Source organism: Balaenoptera borealis (genome assembly GCF_965194805.1).
Source record: "Balaenoptera borealis genome assembly, chromosome: 15".
Lineage (NCBI taxonomy): Eukaryota > Metazoa > Chordata > Mammalia > Artiodactyla > Balaenopteridae > Balaenoptera > Balaenoptera borealis.
The window spans coordinates 42,786,732-42,805,649 of NC_138871.1; the positions used below are offsets into that span (position 1 = coordinate 42,786,732).

General features: G+C 33.7%; 2 protein-coding genes across 7 annotated transcripts in view; one reads left to right on the plus strand and one right to left on the minus strand.

The window, feature by feature from the left end:
• The window catches only part of FANCL (FA complementation group L), an 80,594-nt gene extending 71,593 nt beyond the window's left edge, over positions 1-9,001 (plus strand). For 2 of the 4 annotated variants that reach the window (XM_082358285.1, XM_082358283.1), the window contains 7 exons: positions 4-154; positions 2,309-2,392; positions 2,892-2,937; positions 3,017-3,098; positions 4,287-4,403; positions 5,747-5,818; positions 6,128-6,264. In XM_082358285.1, coding sequence (XP_082214411.1) covers positions 4-154; positions 2,309-2,392; positions 2,892-2,937; positions 3,017-3,098; positions 4,287-4,403; positions 5,747-5,818; positions 6,128-6,163 — 588 coding nt within the window. In that variant the 3' untranslated portion in view covers positions 6,164-6,264. Of the gene's footprint in view, positions 1-3; positions 155-2,308; positions 2,393-2,891; positions 2,938-3,016; positions 3,099-4,286; positions 4,404-5,746; positions 5,819-6,127 lie in introns of all 4 variants that reach the window. The other 2 variants (XM_082358282.1, XM_082358284.1) reach the window with 2 other exon arrangements.
• VRK2 (VRK serine/threonine kinase 2) overlaps positions 6,200-18,918 on the minus strand; it is a 90,008-nt gene continuing 77,289 nt past the window's right edge. For all 3 annotated transcript variants that reach the window (XM_082358239.1, XM_082358237.1, XM_082358238.1), the window contains exons 12-13: positions 13,700-13,861; positions 6,200-6,576 (exon numbers count right to left, since the gene is read on the minus strand). In XM_082358239.1, the coding sequence (XP_082214365.1) occupies positions 6,232-6,576; positions 13,700-13,861 (507 nt within the window). In that variant the 3' untranslated portion in view covers positions 6,200-6,231. The remainder of the gene's footprint in view (positions 6,577-13,699; positions 13,862-18,918) is intronic.

Consider the following 18,918-nt stretch of genomic DNA (forward strand, 5'->3'; position numbering starts at 1 on the left):
CAGAGCTCCTTAATAAGCATTCATAGTCAGTTTTTGGCAGCACTGGAATCACTGAAGGCATTCTGGGATGTTATGGATGAAATTGATGAGAAGACTTGGGTACTTGAGCCGGAAAAACCTACAAGGAGCGCTACAGCACGCAGAATTGCATTAGGTAGAGTAAAAGAGGATTAAGGAGGGTTTTTTTTTAAGGTGTTTGATTGTATTTTGTATTACTTAGGAAAATGAATCTAAGATGACATTGGACTCTTAGATTACGTTTTTTGTATGAAGTCAACTATTAAAACTTTGGGAGATGAACTATGATTTCTTTTATTACTATGTATTTAAATGTAAATATTTCAAGTAGAAAGGGCAAGTACTGTGGTGTTTCATTACAAAAGGTGATGATCTAATCCATGGAAGTAGCATTCAGAGATAGTGTTTAATTAGCTTTCAGTTAGCACAGAAATTGTGGAGTAGATTTTTCAAAACTTCCATTACTTAGGAAAAAAAGTATGTTAGAAATAATGAAGTCTTCATTTGTGAAACTAGACAAGATTAGTACGAACAAGTTTGGGAATATTTTCTGACACAAATATAGAGGAGGGTAAAAGAACCTGAAGTGGCCATGCATGCCATTGAAGAGTAAAAAGAAAGCTTTACAAAATAATAATTGAATATATTTTAAGTATTTACTATAAATATATGAAATTAATAAGATGTGGAATAACCATAAATATCATCCTGGAAATATTACCATATTCTCTTTACTATGAGATGATTGTTTTATGTATTCTCATTATGAGCAAGCAATACATGAAGTCAGTTTTAAAGCTCAACCTCTCAAGATTTTAGATGTTTTAAACTATATTTGAGTTCACAGTAAATACTATATAGTTATGAAGGATATTTTGATATTTTGATGTGAATCATATCCGAATTAGTAGTTTCTCCCCAGGCATAATAGATTATCTGGGGGGAAAAGTGACATGTTACTATGAGAAGAGGAAAGTATAATTATGCAGCAATTCTACAGACAGTATTGTTACTTACCAAGTTTGAAAAAGTCTTAACAGTATTTAATTTGGAATAATTAACCAAGTTATGGTATATTTGTGAACAAGTAGATATTAAAATGAAAATATTTTCTTCAAAGAAGTGTAGTAATTTATTATCTTAATGTCCCCATTAAAATAATTATTTCTCTTAGGTTATGACTAAATATACTTCTTATTTCTCATTGTTCAGCGTAAACAACCTGGTATTTATTCATTCTCCCTATATTTACCTTTTAGCTCCTTTTTTTTCCTTCAGGCATTGATTTGCCCTTTTAGCACCAAGTTTTCAGCAAATTAATCAAAAGATTAGTTAATTACAACCATTTTTGTTAAGTGAAAGTACTTTCTGGAGCCATTAGGTGACGTTGCTAAAGGCTAACGTGGAATATGTGTTCATGTAAAAAATGCATTAACCAATGAAATTATAAATTAACTTTTTGTGATTTTGTTTTTCTTACTGAATTACTTGGACTTACTTTTTTATTTTACTTGATTACCTCTTTTTGCTAGATCTGTAATAATTGTATTTATATTGTTGCCAACCTTAGCCAGAGGATTATGCTATAGTGTATAGAATTTATCAAGACATTTTTACCAGAAAAATGAAATCCAAATTAACCTTAAACAACCACACTATGTACCTTCAAAAAAAGCAATAAAATTTCTGAAATTTGTACATACTCTAGTACAGTTAAAATTTATAAAAGAATTTAGTGCCAAGTAGAAATAGCTTTTGTTAACTTATCCAGGAAAGCTTCACAGGGAGATAAAGATTTCAGAAAATGTTTTTATAAAACTCAATTCTTAAACATTTATTTTTACCATTTATTGTATTTTTAGTCTTTTATGTTTGTTCTATTACTTTTCAAGGATATTACGATATCATTTAGATTATTTCTTAAACTTGTGACTTGTAATTTTTATATATTAAAGATTTTTATCACTCTAGAAAATTTTTATTCAGACTTTAATGGAATTCTGACCAGAATTCGTATCTAAACTAATTATATTAACTTATGGATTGGCTCTGTTTTTTGAAACTTGGGATCCCCAAATCTTTAGTCATGATCAAAATCTTCAAATTACTTCTTTTTGTTAAATTATGAATTAGTAGTATATTTACCTTTATAAAAAACTATATATATACAATACAATTTGTTAATCTTTCCTTGGGTACACAATGAAATAAATACCCAGACAAATACTCCTTTATTTTTTGTTTCATTATCTGTTCTACTTCTAAAAGCTTTAATATTCTTTTATTCTAGGGAATAATGCTTCGATAAATATAGAGGTAGACCCCAGGCATCCTACTATGCTTCCTGAGTGCTGTTTTCTTGGAGCTGACCATGGTATGAGATCTCAGGTTTAAATGTTTTTAACAGAATTATAAAATATTTGTCTACCACTGTAATTAAATATTATTCTAACATATTAATAATGGTAAACATCTTAAATGAAAATGTCTCATTGTGAACTGTGTACTTCTGTGTTTTTTTAATATATAATATGATTTAGATTTTCTAATCACGTACTTAGGAAACAAATCCTGTAATTAACAAATATTATGTATATTTCAAAGTTGCTAATAGATTAGATCTTAAAAGTTTTCATCAAGAGTAAAAAACTTTGTAACTGCATGATGACAGATGTTAACTAAACTTGTAATCGTTTTGCAATATATACATATACCAAATCACTATGTGGTACACCTAAATCTGTAATACAGTGTTATCAGTTATAGCTCAATAAAAAGAGACAAATTCTGTGCCAAATGTGACTTTACAAAATAAGAGCAGCAAACCCTAAATTATTAAACTTTTTTTTTTTTTTTTTTTTAAATATTTGAAGTGGTAAAACCCCTGGGAATTAGGCTGAGCAGAAACATACATTTGTGGTAGGTATCTTTGCAATATAATTGTTACTTTTCTATGATTTTACAAATTTAATAACAGGTTTTTTTTTCATATTTTCAGGGATCCAGAAAATAGTCTGTTACAAAATTTGAAAGATGTTTTAGAAATTGATTTTCCAGCTCGTGCTATCCTGGAAAAATCTGTAAGTCCTATCAGTGCTTTGATATTCCAAATAGTGTTGCATAATGAAAGTCAAATGTTCTTTTAGGCACCAGAGAAAAATGAGGCTGAAAGGGAAGGAACTGGAAGAATATTATAACAGACTTCTGAACTGCAAGCAGCAGTTGCATCAAAGAACTTGTTAACCTTTGATTGGTGGTTATAAGTGTACTTTTTTCATGGTCATTGTAGCAGTAAAGTGATTAATGACATCTTTATTATTAAAAATAGGGGGAGGGCTTCCCTGGTGGCGCAGTGGTTGAGAATCTGCCTGCCAATGCAGGGGACACGGGTTCAAGCCCTGGTCTGGGAAGATCCCACATGCCGCGGAGCAACTGGGCCTGTGAGCCACAACTACTGAGCCTGCGCGTCTGGAGCCTGTGCTCCGCAACAAGAGAGGCCGCGACAGTGAGAGGCCCACGCACCGCGATGAAGAGTGGCCCCCCACTCGCCGCAACTGGAGAAAGCCCTCGCACAGAAACAAAGACCCGACACAGCCAAAAATAAATAAATACATTTAAAAAAAAAAAAAATAGGGGGAAAGGTCCAATGTAGCTAATGAGATGTTTGGATTTTCTATACTATCTGCTTATGGATGACTGAAATAAAGTTCTAATTAGCTTGAAACAAGTGTTTGTGAAGGTTGGCAGCGTAGTTTTTCAAAATTGAATAGACACTACTACACTGCAAAGATAAACTAAGAATTGATTTTTGACAAAGCTGCTAAGAATGTAGACTACTAAAGTGGTGGGGATGTTTTTGTCTTTTTCCTTTAGCTGCAGAATTTTGAAGTTTAGTATAATCACCAGCTAATGTCAGTTCCTGTCTTTGCATACCGCAGTGGCATTATACTGATGTACATAGTGGGAATATTACTTTAGCACGAAACATCTTGTGAGCCAAAAGTAGAATCTGTTTTTTAGTATATGTATATTATTTATTGGATGAAAAAGGAAGCCCTCTCTTACAGATAGCTTTTCTAAGGTGTTAAATAGTGATGTGACTGTATTTTCTGTAACATAGCAATATAGTTACCTTTATAAAAATTTTATAAAAATTTAATAGTATCTAATACCATATTATTCATTCTTTTTTATTTCACCTTGTGTATTCTTATAAATATTTCATTTTTCCCCCCACCCCATCCCCCAATATTTCTTTTCTTTTGAAGGATTTTTCTATGGATTGTGGAATTTGTTATGCCTATCAACTTGATGGTGCCATTCCTGATCAAGTGTGTGATAATTCACGGTGTGGACAGCCTTTCCATCAAATATGTTTATATGAGGTAAAAATAAAAATATCAGTAAGACTAATAACAGCATAGGAAATATGCATATTTGAAATCTAAACAATCTAAAATCTGTTTAGTCAATAGTGATCTTTTATTGCCATTATCTCCTTTAACAGTTCATTCCAAATGTGTATTTCATTTCTTCGTGGTTACTAATGAATCTATAAATGTCCTAAAGTATCCAAGAAGTGGGAAAATGTATCTAGAATATACTCATGGACTGTTTATTGATGCATAACAAATTAAACTGATGGAACATTGGAATCTTTCTGTAAATATCTCATGTAACCACAATGCAAACTCCGTAAACTCATCCAAGTAGGAGTAATGGTGGCAATAAGGTGAAAGGGAGCTAGTACTGTAGAGTACATATTACTTTTTCAGGCCATATTTAAGTATAGAATAAATGTAATAATCCTACTTTTGATATTGAGAAGAATGCATATTATGATCTAAATAACTCACAACACTCTTAGTCAATGACACTTTATTTACTGTATATATAATACATGTGAAGTCTGCTTTCCTTCCTGTCTGCAGTCACTTGCTCTCTAGCATTCATCTTAGGGCACAGTGGACATATGACTAACTGTATGTGCATCTGTATACAAAGTGACTTGCAGTTGTATAGTGCTTTCAGTTTTTAAAAACTTCCTTAATATTACCTCCTGATTTTTGTGATTAGAGATAGCGGCTGGTGCTAGCTGCAGTTTAACAGTGGAGAATTTAGGTAGAGATGTCAATTTACCTTATATAAAATCATAGAATACTAGGTCTAATTATAGAGATACTCTTAAGGGAACATGTGCTTTCTTTTGTAATAATGAAAATTCATTTAATTTTTAAAAATGGATTGCCTCCTGCTTGTAATTAATGGATTGAGAAATAACCCTACTATTGGTGATTAAGATCAGAATTAAGACCTAAATTTTAAAGAGCCTACGATCTCTTTTATAGCAGGAGTTCTTAATTTGTGATTAATGGATTTAGGGAGGGTCTGTGAACCCCATGGACTTAACTTTTTGTGTACATCTGTTTGGGGGTAGAGAAGGTGCATACTTTTTATCAGATTCTTAAAGGGGCCTATAATTTGCTTATAAATCAGTGGTACAGACCTTGAAATCCATACTGGTTTCCCCTTGTTATTCAGCATTTTAGTAGTTTGGTATTGGCTCAGGAGATGTTGCTCTCACTCTTGCAAAAGAAAATTAAGAAGGCAAATCATCTGGCGTAAAAATATAATGCACTCAAAAAGAAAAAAATATTTATTTGGAGTACCTGTAATATGTAATCATGTTGACACTGCTCCCTTTTTCTTCTCTTTTTAAAATCTTCAGTGGTTGAGAGGACTACTGACTAGTAGACAGAGTTTTAACGTGATATTTGGTGAATGTCCATATTGTAGTAAGGTAAGCAAATTATTAATCACATTTCATAAAATGTGCCTAGCTTTAGTAAAGTGTTTTAGAAGATAGCTGTATAGTATATCAGCTTATATAAAATTTTTGGAAACATCTGTCAATCTATGTATTTAAAAAAAAGAAATTTCTAAGATAAATTGTCCCTATTAACATTTTAATTTTCAGATTTCTCCTTTGATCAAAAAAATGTTAACCCCTTTTCTAGATTTCCTAGGTGATCTGAACCTTAAAAAGTATTTTCCAAACTCTATCAATCATTACACCATCTCTAATATAAAGCATTCCTCTTTTTATAAGCCACTTACCTTGAAAATGTCTGGGAGAAAAGCCTGAAATAAGAATGCAACATTTCTGTGAAGAACTGGAAACTTAAATTATCAAAAGGATTTTATTTGATATCTTTAGAGAAAATATAAAGCAAGACATACTAATATCAAAAGAAGAAGAATGGTGAAGCCATAATAATATACATCTGCCTTTATCTCTTCACTAAGAGTAAACTGGGAAATTGTAAGCCAAAATCCTGTAGAACTGTCTAATTCTGTGACCTCCATACCAGTTGTAGAAGTGTATGTGTACCAAGATGGAGAGCTTGACTTGTTGAACATATCTGGGCTGGTAAAATCTTGATGGGGTTCATAAAATGAACTGGGGAACTGTATACTGCTGAATTTTTGTGGAGAACTTTTTACTTCATTCAGAAATTCTTGAGACTCACAATATTTTTGTCTTCTCCTTGTGCTTTCCTATGAGAAAATACATATGTGTTTGTTAGGTTTGAGTTATCCAAGTGTTTATTTTGTGTACTCTATAAGAATGCTAAATAAAATTTGTTACACAAGATCAAGTTTTTGTGTGTTTTATTTTTCCTGAGAAGTTATTTTTAGGTTCTTGATTTTAAGCATTTATAAAGTACTTACTAGCATCAAACGACCAAATCTGGTTAATTTGATTGATGATTGGTTCTTTTAAACCAAGAAGTAGGCTATTTCTTAAATAATTTATAATCTAAAAATAGGTTAGAATATGAAAAAATAGTAATAATTAGAAGGCTTTTTGGTCAGTAATAATTAAAGATGCTAGAAGCACTGGAGCAAGATGGTGGGGCAAGTGCTGTGCACCCACAGACGACTGGCCTTAGCCAGTGGCCTGCCCCCTGCAGCCTCCTGCCGGAGCACCAGAGATTGACATCTTCCCATAACAGACCTCGACAAGACAGCTGGTAAAAATCTTTATTTGCCCAGAAGCTGATCTAAGAAAAGATGCTCACCCTAATCTCCTAAGCAAAAAGGAATCAAGCAGTCTATACAAATTAGTTTCACTGTGTCAAAAGAGATGTCTTGAAGGCTCTTTAGCTTCTCCATTAAAAAGAAATAAATTATTGAGATAACTAACTATAAACTACTCTTTACTGCCTGAGAGCTAACAAAGTCACATGAATGCAATTTTCCTAAGGTTTTGTCAGCTTAATTCACTAAAGGCAAAATGAGTTAATAATAGTTACTCCAGTAGGCCCATAAAGCACTGTTCTTCCACAAAGAAAAAGAAATACACCATCAAATCATATTTCTAAAGGCTGAGAGCTACAGGTAAACTAATCTAAGCTGCATTTACATATAAGTTACATGTAGAAGTGGATGATCTAGTTAATCCCCGTCTAGGTAAGAATAGAAGTCAAACTACTAAAATTTCAAGATAGAATCATCTCTTGTGTGACCTAAATACCTTATCTCTCTTTAAGCAACAACAAATGATGTCAAATGGGAAGGCACTCATCAAAGGATTTAACTACCAGCTGTCTTCAGTTTACTGAGAGCTCTGATCGGGGGAGACAGTCTATGGCTAGGGTTGGAAAACTGTGGCTCATTGGCTAGCTGCCTGTTTGTGAGTAAAGTTTTACTGGTACATAGCCCTACTGACCACCATTGCCTTGCATTAAGCAAGGGACAGCAAAGAGGCAGCAGCTCACATCCTCCTTACTAGAAAACATCAGTCTTAGTAATTAACAGAGAACTACTAGACAAAAACAGCAAGGTTAGATCACACAAACCAATGGGATCTGATATTTATAGAGCACTACACCCCAAAACAGAAGAGGACATGTTCTTTTCGATCGCAATTGGAATATTCACCAAGATAGACCATATCCTGGGGGTTATGAAATAAACCTTAACAAACACAAAATTATACAAAGCATGTTCTCAGATAATAATGTAAATTAGAAATCAGTAACAGAAGATCTTTAAACATTTGGAAATTAGACCACACACTCCTAATAACCAAGACATCAAAAGAAGTCTCATGGGAAAGTACAAAATTAAAATACAATATATAAGGATTTATGGGATGCAGTTAAAAGGGGACTCAGTAGGTCATTTATAGCATTCAATGCTTATATTGGAAAAAAATAGAGGTTTCAAATCAGTAGCGTAATCTTCCACCTGAAATAGAAAAAGAAAATACACCTAAATCAAGCAGAAGGAAAGAACAGGAAAATCTTCAAACATCTGAAAATTTAAAAAAACTCCTGAATGGGTCAGAGACCCAAGAGAAACTTAAAAATATATTGAACTGAATGAAAATGAAAACGTATCAAAATATATGGGACATGGCTAACACACTGTTAGAAGGAAAATCTCTAATACTAAATACTTATATTAAAAAAGAAGTCTCGGGCTTCCCTGGTGGCGCAGTGGTTAAGAATCTGCCTGCCAATGCAGGGGACACGGGTTCGAGCCCTGGTCTGGGAAGATCCCACATGCCACGGAGCGACTAAGCCCGTGAGCCACCACCACTGAGCCTGCGCGTCTGGAGCCTGTGCTCCACAACGAAAGGCCGCGACAGTGAGAGGCCTGCGCACCGCGATGAAGAGTGGCCCCCACTTGCCACAACTAGAGAAAGCCCTCGCACAGAAACGAAGACCCAACACAGCCAAAAAAAAAAATAAATATAAATAAATAAATTTATTAAAAAAAAAAAAAAAAGTCTCAATTCAATAATTGAGGCTTGTTTCTACCTCAAGCAACTAGAAAAAGAGGAAATACAGAGCAGAATGAAGGAAATAAAAAGAGCAGAAATCAATGGAATCGACAAAACAAAAATAGAGAAAACTCAAACAAAAGCTGGCTCTGTGACCAATAAAATTGATAAACCTGACCAAAAAAGAGAAAACAAACTACTGATATTTGGAAAGAAATATTACTATAGGCTTCAATTCCATTTAGAGAATTTAAATAAAGGAATACTATGAACAGTTCTACAAATAAAAATACAACAGCTTGGACAAAATAGACCAATTCTTAGAAAAGCACAAATTATCAAAAATAACTCAAGATGAAATAGATTAGGGGGTGGTAAACTGTGGTCTGCAGGCCAAGTCCAGCTCAACACCTGTTTTGTAGAACCTGCCACCTAAGAATGGTTTTTACATTTTTAAATGGCTGGAAAAAATACTCTGTGACACTTGAAAATTACATGGAATTCAAATTTCAGTGCCATAAATGTTCTGCTGGAACTCAGCTATACTCATTTGTTTACCTATTGTATATGATGCTTTTGCACTACAATGCATAGTTGAACAAAAGAGAGACCATATGACTTGTAAAACCTAAATATTTACTGTCTGGCTCTTTATAGGAAAGTCTGTCCACTCTTGAAATAGATAATCTGAACAGTCTTAGTAAAGAACTTGAATTCATAGTTAAAAAAGGAAAAGAAATCTCTAGGCCCAGACGGTTTCACTGGAGAATTCTCTGAAACATTTAAAAAGAAACACTAATTCTACTCAATCTCTTCCAGAAATTAGAAGATGTCTCAACTCATTTTATGAAGCAAGCATTACCTGATTCCAAAACCAGAAAAAGACAATAAAATAAAAAGAAAACTACAGACCAACAGTCTTCATTAGAGATGTAAAAGTCGTCAACAAAATACTAACAAAGTGAATCCAATGACAAATGAAAAGAATAATACGACATGACCAAGTGGGGTTGATTCAAGGAATGTAAGAGTGTTTCAGTATTCACAGTAATTCACAGTATTCACATTAATCAATGTCATCCACCATAGTAACAGTATAAAGGTGAAAAATCATATGGTCATATTAATAGATATAAAAAAGCATTTGACAATATTCAACACCCATTCATAATAACTCTCAGTACACTACAAATGGAGGGGAACTTCAACTTGATAAAGAACATCTACCAAAAATCTACAGCTGACATCATACTACATGGTGAAAGGCAAAAAACTGGAAGAAACTCATATGTTCTTCAACACTACACATCCATACCTCAGAATACTACCTAGCAATTAAAAGGAATGAACTATCAATAGATGCAAGATTTGCATGGATCTCACGGGTGTTATGGTGAAAGAAATAAAGCCAATCTCAACAAGTTTACATAGTGTATAATCTGATTTATACTGACATGCTCAAAATGACAAAAATATAGTGATGCAGAAAAGACCAATGCTTTCCATGGTTTAGGACTGAGGAGACAGTGTCACTATAAAGCAAAGTGAATAAAGTTACCATTATCAGGAATGGATAAAGAAGACATTAAAAGTATAACAAGAGAATATCATGAACTATATAGTGCTGACAAATTTGACAAGTTAAATGAAATGGACAAATTCCTTGAAAGATCAAATTACCAAGACTGACACAAGAAGAAAAAGAAAATCTAATCATCACTATATCTGTGATAGAGAGTAAATTCATAATTTGAAATTTTACTACAACAAAACTCTAGACCTAGATAGTTTTCTTTCTAAACTGTCATTTTTATGAAAGGCAAATCTTACTGAGACATTTTCTGAAAATAGACACTTCCCTCTAATGTAACTTATATAATGACTGGAAAACAAAATCATACAAGGATATTGAGAGAAAAGAAAATTTACCAACCACTATCCCTCATCAATGTAAATATAAAAATCTGTAACGGAAAAATAGCAAATTGAATTCAGTATGATAACACATCACGACTAAGTGGAATTTGTTCCAGAAATAAAATGTTAATATTCAAAAATCAATGCAATTCATTATACTAGTAAAGGTGAAAAATCATATGATCATCTCAACACATCCCCAAAAACAATACCCATTCATGACGAACAAACTATAAATACAACGAAATTTCCTCAGCCTGATAAAGGGCATTTAGGAAAGACCTACAGTTAACATCATACTTAATGGTGAAAGAATGAATGCTTTTCCCCCTAAGATCAGGAACAAGGATGCCCACTCTCATTACTATATTGAGTAGTCAGTATAGTATTAGAGGTCCCAGCAGGTGTAATAAGACATGAAAGGAATAAATGAAAGGCATACATGTTGGAAAGGAAGAAGACTCTATTTACAGACAACATGATTGATGATATAGAAAATCCTAAGAATACAAAAGAACTGCTAGAACTAATCAGTGAATTTTAGGAAGATCCCAAGACACAAGGTCAATATACAAAATCAATTTTATTTCTATATACCAGGAACAAATAACTGGAATATAAAATTTTTGAAAAAATGACATATACAATAGGATTAAAAACAAAAATATTGAGAAATAATTTTAATAGAAGATGTATAGGATATCTACACTAAAAACTACAAAACATTGTTGAAAGAAACAAATGGAGAGAAGTATTAGGTTCATGCATTGGAGAACTCAAATGTTGCTGGGATTTCATTTCCCTTTAAACTGATCTTTAGATTTTGTGTAGTTCCAATTAAAATCCCATTGTGCTGTTTAGTGGGAACTGACAAGGTGATTCTTAAATTTTATGGAGGGGACCAGGAACTGAAATGGCCATGGCATCTTTGAAGAAAAGAAAGGGGTTGAAGGACTTAAACTACCTAATTTCAGAACTTGCTATAAAGCTACAGTAATTGATACAGTGTGGAACAGATTGATAGAAAAGAGAGTCCAGAAATAGACCCATGCTTATACAGTCAGCTGACTTTTGAAAAAGGCTCCAAAGAAATTTAATTAGGAAAAGGAAAATCTTTTTAAGAAATGGTACTGGGATAACTGGCTTTCAGTATGGAAGGAACCTCAACCCCTATCTCACACCATACCCAACTGATTTGAGATGGCTCATAGACCCAAATATGAAAGCTAAAACTATAAGCCTTCTAAAAAAATATATAGCAAAATAACTTTGTGACCTTGAGGTAGGCAAAGATTTCTTTACAGAAAAAAAATAATAAATTGATAAATTGAATTTCAAATAAAAACAAATACTTCCTGCTCATCAAAGACACTGTTAAGTAAATGAATAGGCAGGCTGCACACTAGGAGAACATATCCACAATATAGACATTGGACAGGAGACTTATATGTGGAATATATAGAGAATTCCTACAACTTAATAATAGAAAGACAACCATTCAAATAAAAATGGATAAAACTTGAAAAGACACTTCACAAAAGAAGGTATATGAATGGGCAGTCAGCACAGGAAAAGGTGCTCACAATTATTAGTCATCAGATAAAGATAATTGGAATCACCACGAGATACTAATATACACAGGTTGACTAGAATTAAGACTGACAAACACCAAATAGTGGGGAGGCTGTGGAATGAATGGAACTCACATATGTTACTGATGGGAGTATAAAGTGGGAAGTATTTGTCAGCTTTTAATAATGTTGAACATACATCTGCCCCATGACCCAGCAATTCCACGTCTCAGGACAAACAAAACATATCCATAAAAGGACTTGTGTCAGAACATTCAGAGCAACTATATTCATGGTGGCTTGAGACAGGGGCAGCCCAGGTACCCACTAATAGGAGAATGGATATGCAAATTATGATGTAGTTATACAATGGAGGGTTGAAAAAGAGCACTCAAGAATATCTAAATTTTGTCACCAAGCAATATTTGTCTTTAATTTTATAAATGGGAACTATAAAATGCGTCCTCTTGAAGTAGATTCCTTTATATCAATTTGAAAATAAAAAAAGGAAATGATGCTACTATTGTTGTATAACAGAATAAATGCAAAAGATTCCTATTAGTACTAAAAAAAAGCATTTTTCTCTCTAGATAAACTTGTATGCTTGCTAGTTAGATGAGAAATGCCTAACTTGTAGGCTTCTAATTTTTGCCTTGGCTGCCAGGAAGTTCAGAGCCAAATTCAGTGCTCAGTTTAATGATTAACATCCCAGCTGCCTGATTAACCAATTGTTTTTTTTTTTGGGGGGGGAGGAACAGGGGGGAGATAGAAGATGGGAGCATTATCTTGTTCCATATTGTAAACTACCTGAAACCATTTGGAGAAAATGATGTTGAAATCATATAAAATGTTAGCCGTTTTGGGAAATTTTTTTTTTTTCACTGCAGATATAAATACCTTGTATGCTTCTCCTTGTCAAAAAAGGTTAAATTAGGAAAGACTTTTGCTGTTGCCTGAATGAGGCATCTGCTAAAGGTGACTCACTAGCCAAACAAATGATAGGATGATATAAAAGTACATCATTTTGAAATACAACCACAGTGACAGGGACCCTCTCACATCTGCTTATGGGTTAGACTGGAGGAGCCAACGTAACAGTACGGAATACAGTGAGTCCCTCATGGATCGTAGACGGCCTAACAAATTCAAGTGCACTTCGTTAGATTCTCGGGCTAAAGAAAGAAATCAGATCTGCACGCAAATGTGCTCACTGTCATTCTGTTTCTATGATAACTGGTTTTGGCTGCTTTGATTTTATCCACTGGATAGGATATTTTCTGTCCTTTCTCATTTAACAAAACTGTACAACCTTGGCCCTCAGGAGAAAATAAAAGTCTTTATTCCCAAAGGGCATATTCTAATGTAATATTAAGGGAAACAACAACAACAAAATGCCTCTCACCTGCGCTGTTTCACTGTTAAACAACCCAGTCAGCTTCTCCTCCTCTTGCACTTTTCTCCACGTTGCACAGGACTCAGCACTTCTCTCACTGGGGCCTTTTTTTTCTAGTAACCTATTTTGCATCTGATTGACTTGCTTTGTTGCAACCTTTCGTGAATCGACCTGTTGATACAGAGTTAAGTAATAATATATAAGGAAAACTTCTGACACTTGTAAAAAAAAAAAAAATGCATTCATGTCCAGATTCTTGAAAATTTTATACTTGCCAAGCTTTGAAAAAAGGAAGAAATAAAGAGGAAACCAACAAATGGAAATTATAGAAAAGTACAGTAGTTGGCAAGATCCAGGCCTTTTCTCATCAATAGGACAAGACCAATTAAAATCAGTGTCACTGTTGTGCACTCTTTAGAAATTATAGATAACTTGCTTATTGAAAACAGCATTTTTACAGAAAACTGTCACATTTGAAAACTGCACATGAATTCATTATTAACCTTTGCTGGCAGTGGATCCAGGACATCTTTTCAGATTAAATTCTTATTAATTAGAATCTTAGTTTTCTATCATTGAAGTGAGCCTAATTAATGTGAACATACAAAAGGAGCTTATGATGTTGCTTACTTTTTTATACAGGTAATTTAACCTTTGAGCAGATGAATAACAGTCCATGTCATCTAATACTGTGTACCAGTATCAGAGGTTAAATTCTACAACAAGCTTGCTGTCTCTAAGGTTTCTTTTTCACACCATGCTGTTATCTGGGGGATGACTGGCTCTCAATAACCTTGAAGTAGACACAGAAATAGAAGGGCAGATCCCACAATACAGTTGGAAGATTGAAAGCCACAGTGAAGATCCTTATGTGAAGTATTTGTTCAGCAGCTTCATGTTTACAGCAGCTGAAAGTGCCGTCACCTTTTTTCATGGGTTAAATAGGGGGCAGAAGATAGGAACAGTACAAGGGGAAATAATGGAGTAGCCAGTGCCAAACTAGAGAATGAATTACATTGGCTGGGCAAGCAGAGCCTTAATTTGTAGTCTCTCAACTTTTAGCTTCTATTGCCAAGTGTGTTCACTCCTTCCCTTTAAAATATGCTGGTGTTTTGTGGCTAGGTTTAAGCTGTCACAACACCATTCTTTATTCACCCCTCCTCCTGGATCCCAGCTTCTCAAAGGATAGCAAAGCCATTGCTTCTCAGTAACCTGGAAATTGGAATTGCTTTCTGGTCACTCAGGGGTTCTTTATTTCTACCACTCAACTCTCCCCAACTCCTAGGAAAATTCATGTGTAACCACCTTCTGAGCCAGTTTTCCATTGAAGTTATCTTGGTAATAAATGCCCATCATACCACTAGTGTGAAACAAAGTGTTTCCCAAGGCTGCTGTACATAGTTCTATCCTAATAAAACGCTGGCTTGCCAATCATTATGAAATGTGTTCTGTGACAGAAAGGATTAGTTGAGATATTGAGAATTTTAGTGCCTCCTATATGCTAGGCACTTTAGGTATAACAGTTTTTGGTCTGGGAGCCTCTGATGTACAAACAAAATTCGGTCTAATATATTCAGCCCTCTCTGAGGCCTCCTGGAAGAGACTATGCCTCCTGGATTTGCTGTCAGTTGGCTGGATGGTTAAGTTGTGCTGCCATGAGCACTTCTAGCTAATAAACAAAATGATATCCAATTTATGGAAAATTTCTATTTCTAGGGAAACTTTTAAAATGGTAAGAGTGAAGTGGGATCATGAAGTTTAACACTTAATTGTGAACAGAGTAAAACTTTTTCTCAAAGATAAAAAAAAGTAAATATAGAAGACACTCTGGGTATCCCACATAATCAAATAGAAGGATACTATCCAAATGTGTGTCACTTTCCAGAAAGTGTCTATTCAAATAAGGTAATTTTTATTTAATTCTTCATTGGCACTTCAGACTGTTGTACAAAATAAGGAATACTTTTGGACTCCTAAAATTCAATAAGCAAAAATGTGCTTATAATTAAGAATTTATATTCTTTTTCTCATACAGAAAAGAAATATGAAGACAACTTTAACAGAATTACTTTGAGAATTAAAGCTCAAGTAAGAATTCTGTAAGCTTTTAAGTTCAATACAAAGATTACTACTACCAGTAATAATCTATTCACCCCTGGATTTGCTATACGAACCTCAGATTCAGGGTGAATGAAGAAACAAACTTTTTCTTGTCTGAAATGTAGGATAGCTTGAACATTTTAACTATGACCTACAACTAGTCCTCTGCCTTAGTAAAGTGTTCGGGAAGGGTGAGTGGCTCACTTGTGCTCAGGTGTCTATAAAATTACAAAATGGATTCACGCATCAGAATAAGGAGGGCGATATTGGTAAACTGATAAAAGGATCCACTACTGGCTCTTGAGGAAATGGCTTATTCAAGGGTTGAATTGAGGCCTCCAGTAATGCTGGTTTCTAGCTTGGCTTTAGCATTCTCATCCAGGAATCCTGGAGCTTTAGCTCACCTCAATAAGCATTCTTACTGAATTGTTTCCTTCAGTGAATTTTGGACATTACATCCCAATGGATGGCATAAATAGACTGAGGTAGCCCTGATGATAAGATTCTTCTAATATGACAATGCCAGAGCCTTCAGAACTACTAGAGAGTAGTATCAGCTGTACGTAGTATCATTTTGATTAAAGCAAATATCCCAAAAGATTTGCTTTTCAGGAAAAAATATCAACGTCTGTACTACCTTGACGAAAGTTCATTTCCAATTTAACTCCAGTAACAGTATTTGAGGACTTCAAGAAGAAGGTTCAGTTTATAGGGAACAGTTTACGATGCCTAGTAAAACCCAGTATTGGATAAATCCCTCTGGTTTTTTTTTTTGCAAAAAGATGCTGTAAGTTTGCTGAGATTCTTACGGTGATGTGCTATTTTATAATACCTAACCAAAACATATTTTTGTTATAACTACTAAATTTAAAAGGCACAAACCACTCATACTGAGGGAAATAACACTTAAAAAATTAAACATTCATAACTTTCCTTTGAATACTGAATCATAGAAACATTTTATTTATCTATCTATATATGTTTCCTGGTCCACTGACTTCTTTTTAAGTATCTTTGTCCAAAAAGTACAAGTCCAGAGTTCATTATTTATTTTGTTAAATAATTAGATCCATGTATAGAGTAACAAGAAATATCTTTAGCTACTAATGAGGGGATTCTGTCTAAAAAGAGAGAAATTTGGGGCCATGTGATTGATATTCATTCTGGACTTAAAAATGATTTTTGTTATGGAAGCAATCAACTGTGGAAACTATCCTTGATCATTTAGGAAAACTGAGTTCAGGACAGTTTACATTATCATACTGTGCTTTTGATCATTTTCAAGTTTGGTTTTTGCAGCATTTCAAAATCTGTCAACTTAATTTAAAAATAAAAAGAAATTTAAGGTGTGGTCACATATGGTGAACCTATATTTTATGATTATCAAATATATTAGTGTACTCAAAATACTACAGAAGTAAAGTCATTATTCAGTAAATATTGATCTGCTATGAAATATATCCCTGATTGATCTTAATGTCTATATACTGAGGCTGATCATATTGTTAACAGAAATTAGCTAGAGTCTTAAGAATGCATATTATTCTTAGTGTTTTCTTTTTACTCATAATCAAAGTGCTCTAATCAAAAGGGAAGAATAAAATATTTTTGATTGAGGTTCACTGGAAAAAAATGTTTTATGTTCTATCTCTGCATATAAAAATGGTTTCACAACAAACATCCTTTGAATTTGATGAAACTGAAAATTCTGGTGGGTAATAATTAGAATTTTATATCAGAGGATATAGCTATCAGTTTTTTAAATGGCTTCTTTTATATTTCAATTAAGTTTATGAAACTGAAAAACTACAAAAAAGGAAAAAATCTACTTAAATTAGTGTAGATTAAGTGCTGGCTATTATTTCAAGGGAAATACTATGTCAAGGAAATGGCTCTTTGTTTTGTTGCAAAAGTGGTAAAAACACAAAAGTCAATAAAACTGTTAAAATAAGTCTCAGTAATTACCAAGATCAAAATCCAGTGGCTTTTTATTAAACATGAACTTTTGTTCTGCCTTCTGCAATACGTAAATAGTGCTGACAATTGGTTTGTGAGGCACTTGCTACAATAAAATGTAATTGTATCATGAGAGAAAGGTGACAATCAGGAGATCATGAAAAAATTACATATTCTCACTGGTAGTTAATTAGCCATGCAAAACCTCCTCAAACAGATATTCTCTTCTATTAGGAATGATTACTATGCAGGCCTACAGATGTCAATACCACAGTCATTCAAATACTTCTTTCCCTACTAATTGAAGGTTGTAAAGCTCTGGTGCCAAGGTTTTGCTTCCAAAGAGCTAATTTATGACTAGAAGGATATTTTATGTCTTCAGTTGCAGCAGCTACAAAATTCAGCAAATCAGAACCATCTGTGCACTGATACTTGACTCACCATTCATCTAGCAGCCTATCAGTCACATTAGGTTGCATCCTGCATTCTTGGCTCATGAATACTTGTGATGATCCAAAGTTCACAAGAAATATTAAAAATGAATGACATCCTGACCCTACCTTAATGTACATGCATCAGGAAACAAAGCCCTCCCTTTTTTTTTTTTTTTTTTTTTTTTGCACATGGGCAGTGTCAAGGCAGGATTAGACATTTAGTTGCCCGTTCAGTAATGTTGCTGATAGCAGTCTCAGGCTTCTCCCACCTTCTTAAAAAATGTTTCAAGTTCTAATTCTTTTGTGTTGTTTCCAGTTCTAATTTTTTTTTTTAAATGTTGCTGTGAGGGAGTCAGTTGGAAGATAAAGTGGAAGGTGTAAATTTAAAAAATAACTTTTTGCAAAAAAGAATTGTTTCTATAGATTGAAATATCAGCACATACAAATATTCTGGTAAAATTTAAGAATATTATTACCACCACCAAATTATGGCCAAGGGTAAGCAAAAACAGAGGGATGACTAAAGAAAATCTGAAAAAAAGCAGCAAAAAAAGGTTTCCATGGATAAAGCCTTTAATATCTTACCCTAGTCCTATCTCTATGACATCAGTGACTGCTTTATTTCTTTAATAATACACAACAGGCCACAGATCCTACTATTTTTCTCTTAAAGACAACAAGTCAAAGGAACCTTCAATAAAATTTCTCGGAGCTCATGGGATATAAGAATTAGATATA